Source organism: Oncorhynchus mykiss, chromosome 1, assembly GCF_013265735.2.
Source record: "Oncorhynchus mykiss isolate Arlee chromosome 1, USDA_OmykA_1.1, whole genome shotgun sequence".
Lineage (NCBI taxonomy): Eukaryota > Metazoa > Chordata > Actinopteri > Salmoniformes > Salmonidae > Oncorhynchus > Oncorhynchus mykiss.
The window spans coordinates 92,053,468-92,058,467 of record NC_048565.1 but is presented as its reverse complement, the minus strand read 5'-3'; the positions used below and the strand labels follow the sequence as shown (position 1 = coordinate 92,058,467).

General features: G+C 45.9%; 1 protein-coding gene across 1 annotated transcript in view; it reads right to left on the bottom strand.

The window, feature by feature from the left end:
- LOC110522569 (transcription factor COE3) overlaps positions 1-5,000 on the bottom strand; it is a 70,233-nt gene that overhangs the window by 24,517 nt on the left and 40,716 nt on the right. Inside the window, exon 3 of the mRNA XM_036990085.1 lies at positions 3,861-3,949. Coding sequence (XP_036845980.1) covers positions 3,861-3,949 — 89 coding nt within the window. The remainder of the gene's footprint in view (positions 1-3,860; positions 3,950-5,000) is intronic.

Genomic DNA, 5,000 nt, shown 5'->3' with positions numbered 1-5,000 from the left:
ACTGTGGGGTGAAGGTAATAGAGGTAGATGGCAGCTAGTCTGACGCTTTGCCTCAATGTTAATATACACTTTAGATTCAAACACCCTCTACCCTACCCCATTATTTCATCACCTAGCACTCTCTCCTCTCTCGCTCTTTTCTCTCTCTCTCTCGCTCTCTCTCTCCTTTCTCTCTCTCTCTCGCTCTCTTTCTCTCCTTTCTCTCTCTCTCCTCTCTCTCTCCTCTCTCGCTCTTTTCTCTCTCTCTCGCTCTCTCTTTCTCCTTTCTCTCTCTCTCCTCTCTCTCTCTCCTCTCTCGCTCCTTTCTCTCTCTCTCCTCTCTCTCTCCTTTCTCTCTCTCTCTCTCTCTCTCTCCTCTCTCCCTCTTTTCTCTCTCCCTTTCCCTCACCTCTCTCCCTTCATTCTCTCTCCCTTTCCCTCTCCTCTCTCCCCTCTCTCTCTCCTCTCTCTCCTTTCTTTTTCCTTTCTCTCTCTCTCTCTCCTCTCTCTCTCTCTCCCTTCTCTCTCCCTTCATTCTCCACTTTCTGCAACATCTAATGCTGATGTTCTTTCATTCCATTACTCTTCTCATTCAGAATATATAGAAGGGTCAATTGCTGCTTTTACGCGGCGAGGAGCGTTGCTCTGACCGGGGGCGCAGAGCGCTGAGACGGCTGGCTTAACCATGATGAATCACCCGACGTTTTCATTTACATGCTGCAGAACCTCGAGAACATCGAGGTCCATTAGAAGGGCAAATCAAATATTTATGTTTGTTTTATTGAAACTGCTAGATTCCATCTCTGTTTCTGCCATCGTCTCATGAAGGGGGGGGGGTCCTGAGTGGTGCGTGAGTAAGGCTATCTAAATTCCCTCTCACCTGTACGCTAAGAGGACGACAACGTTATTTGCGAAAGTGGAAAGAGGTGTATTTCCTGGATTGTTCGCGTGTGGGGGGGGGGGGGGGGGGGGGTGTTAGGACTACATATGTGGTATAAACACATCCAAACGGACAGACAGGGTGCTCTGAGAGGGACAGCGGTGTGTACGGAGCACCGTTGCCCAGGCAACGTTTTTATTGGTAACAAGAGATAGTTTAAAGCGTTTACTGAAATAAGAAAATTCTGCGTGGATATTTCTTTCTCCGCTGAGACAAAACTAAAAAAACTCTGGTGGAATTAAAACTCTGTGTCGTTGTTTGTGTCGCACTGCTTTGCTTTATCTTGGCCAGGTCACAGTTGTAAATGAGAACTTGTTCTCAACTAGCCTACCTGGTTAAATAAAGGTGTTCTCAACTAGCCTACCTGGTTAAATAAAGGTGTTCTCAACTAGCCTACCTGGTTAAATAAAGGTGAAACAAATAAAGGGCTATAATAGTTCACTCTCAGAGTGTCAGTGGAAATCTGAACTGAGAGAGTAACAACCCACAGTGTTAGAAACGGATATCTGAACTGAGAGAGTAACACCCCACAGTGTTAGAAACGGATATCTGAACTGAGAGAGTAACACCCCACAGTGTTAGAAAATGGATACCTGAACTGAGAGAGTAACACCCCACAGTGTTAGAAACGGATATCTGAACTGAGAGAGTAACACCCCACAGTGTTAGAAACGGATATCTGAACTGAGAGAGTAACACCCCACAGTGTTAGAAAATGGATACCTGAACTGAGAGAGGAACACCCCACAGTGTTAGAAACTGGATATCTGAACTGAGAGAGTAACACCCCACAGTGATAGAAACTAGATATCTGAACTGAGAGAGTAACACCCCACAGTGTTAGAAACTAGAAATCTGAACTGAGAGAGGAACACCCCACAGAGTTAGAAACTAGATATCTGAACTGAGAGAGTAACACCCCACAGTGTTAGAAACGGGATATCTGAACTGAGAGAGTAACACCCCACAGTGATAGAAACTAGATATCTGAACTGAGAGAGTAACACCCCACAGTGTTAGAAACTAGAAATCTGAACTGAGAGAGGAACACCCCACAGAGTTAGAAACTAGATATCTGAACTGAGAGAGTAACACCCCACAGAGTTAGAAACTAGATATCTGAACTGAGAGAGTAACACCCCACAGAGTTAGAAACTAGATATCTGAACTGAGAGAGTAACACCCCACAGTGTTAGAAACTAGATATCTGAACTGAGAGAGTAACACCCCACAGAGTTAGAAACTAGATATCTGAACTGAGAGTGCAAAACCACACAGTATTAGAAACTGGATATCTGAACTGAGAGACTGGATAGTGGCAGTTGGTGATACGGTTGAGCTAGCCTGCTAATAGATATTAGCATAATATCCGTTATTAGTCTCAGCGGTGGTCAGTTCTATCTGAACCACTCAGGACCTACAGGGACACGATAATCTCTGAACAGGTTATTAAGAAGGGTCCCTGGCTCTGCACGCCTCAAATGGGAAATTAGCACGTTTTTCTATTAGCCCGGCAAACAAGTCACGATACAACGTTTCAAAAAAGAAAATGAGGAAAAATAGATATATTTAATCAAAGAATCTGCCCCCAAAAAAATGTTTAAATAGTAACGATAAGCATAGCATGGGCTTTTCCTTTTATGTCACACATCAAAACAAGAGGCCTGTGATACATGTTAACCACCGGGGGAACCTGCGGGCGGCCGGCCCACCGGGCGGCTAAACGCTTCTTTGTTGGGATTCAAAATGGAAGAAAAATAAATAAAAAGCATCAGAGAGAGAGACAGATAGAGAGAGAGAGAGAGAGAGACAGATAGAGAGACAGAGAGAGAGAGAGAGAGACACAGAGAGAGAGAGAGAGAGAGAGAGAGAGAGAGAGAGAGAGAGAGAGAGAGAGAGAGAGAGAGAGAGAGAGAGAGAGAGAGACAGAGAGAGAGAGAGAGAGAGAGAGAGAGACCCTGCCGTCAGTGGGACGTTAAACGTGTGGACTTCATTTATTAACCTGCTAAGACAACGACTTATAACGGGAAAGCTTTGTAAACAAAAGATTAAACCTGGATCTAGCTTTGGAAAATGAAAGGAAAACAAGAGCGGGAATAATCAGAGATCAGACAAGGGCCCTGCTTAGATTACAATCACCATGGTTACTGGACTGGAAAACTGTTTAATTGAACTATTTCGCCCAACGCAGGAAGTTTGTGCACCTCTCTCTCGGAATCCAAACAAATGTACCACATTGGACAATACACACTGACTGGTGTGTGTGTGTGTGTGTGTGTGTGTGTGTGTGTGTGTGTGTGTGTGTGTGTGTGTGTGTGGGGGGGGAGGGGATAGTGTGTGTGTGTCTTGTTATCCCCCTTTCGCAGCATTGTCTCTGAGTGATTGAATAATGATGACTTGCCAAAAGAGATTGCCTGCTCTAACTCATCTGGGCACTGAATTGGAACACAGTGTTGAATTTCTATAATAAACAGACAAACGGTTAGTTTTTGTGGTTGTCTCTCCCTCCCTCCCTCCCTCCCTCCCTCCCTCCCTCCCTCAGACCCAGATGTACTGACCTTCGGTAACCTCTCTCTCTCTCTCTCTCTCTCTCTCTCCCTCTCTCCCTCTCTCCCTCTCTCCCTCTCTCCCTCTCTCTCTCCCTCTCTCTCCCTCTCCCTCTTTCCCCCTCTCTCTCTCTCTCTCTCTCTCTCTCCCTCCCTCCCTCCCTCCCTCCCTCCCTCCCTCCCTCCCTCCCTCCCTCCCTCCCTCAGACCCAGATGTACTGACCTTCAGTAACCCCTCCCTCCCTCCCTCCCTCAGACCCAGATGTACTGACCTTTGGTAACCTCTCTCTCTCTCTGACCAGAAGTACTGACCTTCGGTAATCTCTCTCCCTCCCTCCCTCCCTCCCTCCCTCCCTCCCTCCCTCCCTCCCTCCCTCAGACCCAGATGTACTGACCTTCGGTAGCCTCTCTGGATCTCCTGGATGTCTGGGAATGACCTTCTGTAGCCTCTGGAAGCCGTAGTCGATGGTTGGCTCGTTCAAAGCTACAGAGGAGAGGACCCAAAAGACAAAGAGTGAGTATATAATGTGTCAAACGACACGCGTTAGTTTTAGTCAGGAAAGATTTGTTCAAATAGCAGTGTCAACATATGGATTTCAATGAACGAATGACTGAATGAATGTCCACATTTCTCAAGATGTTGAATTGAAAAATACATTGTTTAGAGACACGGTATATGTACATTTTGATTCCGGGAAACGAAGCCAACTCCAGACAACCACACACAGAAACAGAAACAGCAGTAGAGTGTGAATTTCAAATCAATATTATTCACCTCAAGATACTCAGAACGATACAGGCAGATAAAATGATCAAACCGTTTGTTACGTGTTAGTCAACACATTATGAATGAAGCTGTACTGGAGCACAGTGGTATAGAGGGAAAACCCCCAGCAATCACTCCTGTCACCAGCCCGACGTCTGCATCGTGGACCACTTTCTACACACACAGATTTACAGCCAACTGGCGATGATGACATATGAATGGTTATTGCAAAGTCTACGATTTATCCCCGGGTCCTTGTTCCCCCCCCTCCCCGTCCAGCATATTGCCTGAGTGGAAACGAGGCAGGAGTACTTCACCTTACAATTATTTAATAATCTGTGAATGGCCGACTACAAACTGATGAGGGCCACTATCATTCTACCAGGCTTTAATGATCTGTGAATGGCCGACTACAAACTGATGTGGGCCACTATCATTCTACCAGGCTTTAATGATCTGTGAATGGCCGACTACAAACTGATGTGGGCCACTATCATTCTACCAGGCTTTAATGATCTGTGAATGGCCGACTACAAACTGATGAGGGCCACTATCATTCTACCAGGCTTTAATGATCTGTGAATGGCCGACTACAAACTGATGAGGGCCACTATCATTCTACCAGGCTTTAATAATCTGTGAATGGCTGACTACAAACTGATGTGGGCCACTATCATTCTACCAGGCTTTAATAATCTGTGAATGGCCGACTACAAACTGATGAATGGCAGCATCACTCTTCAGCAGCACTGCACTGAGCAAACTGGCC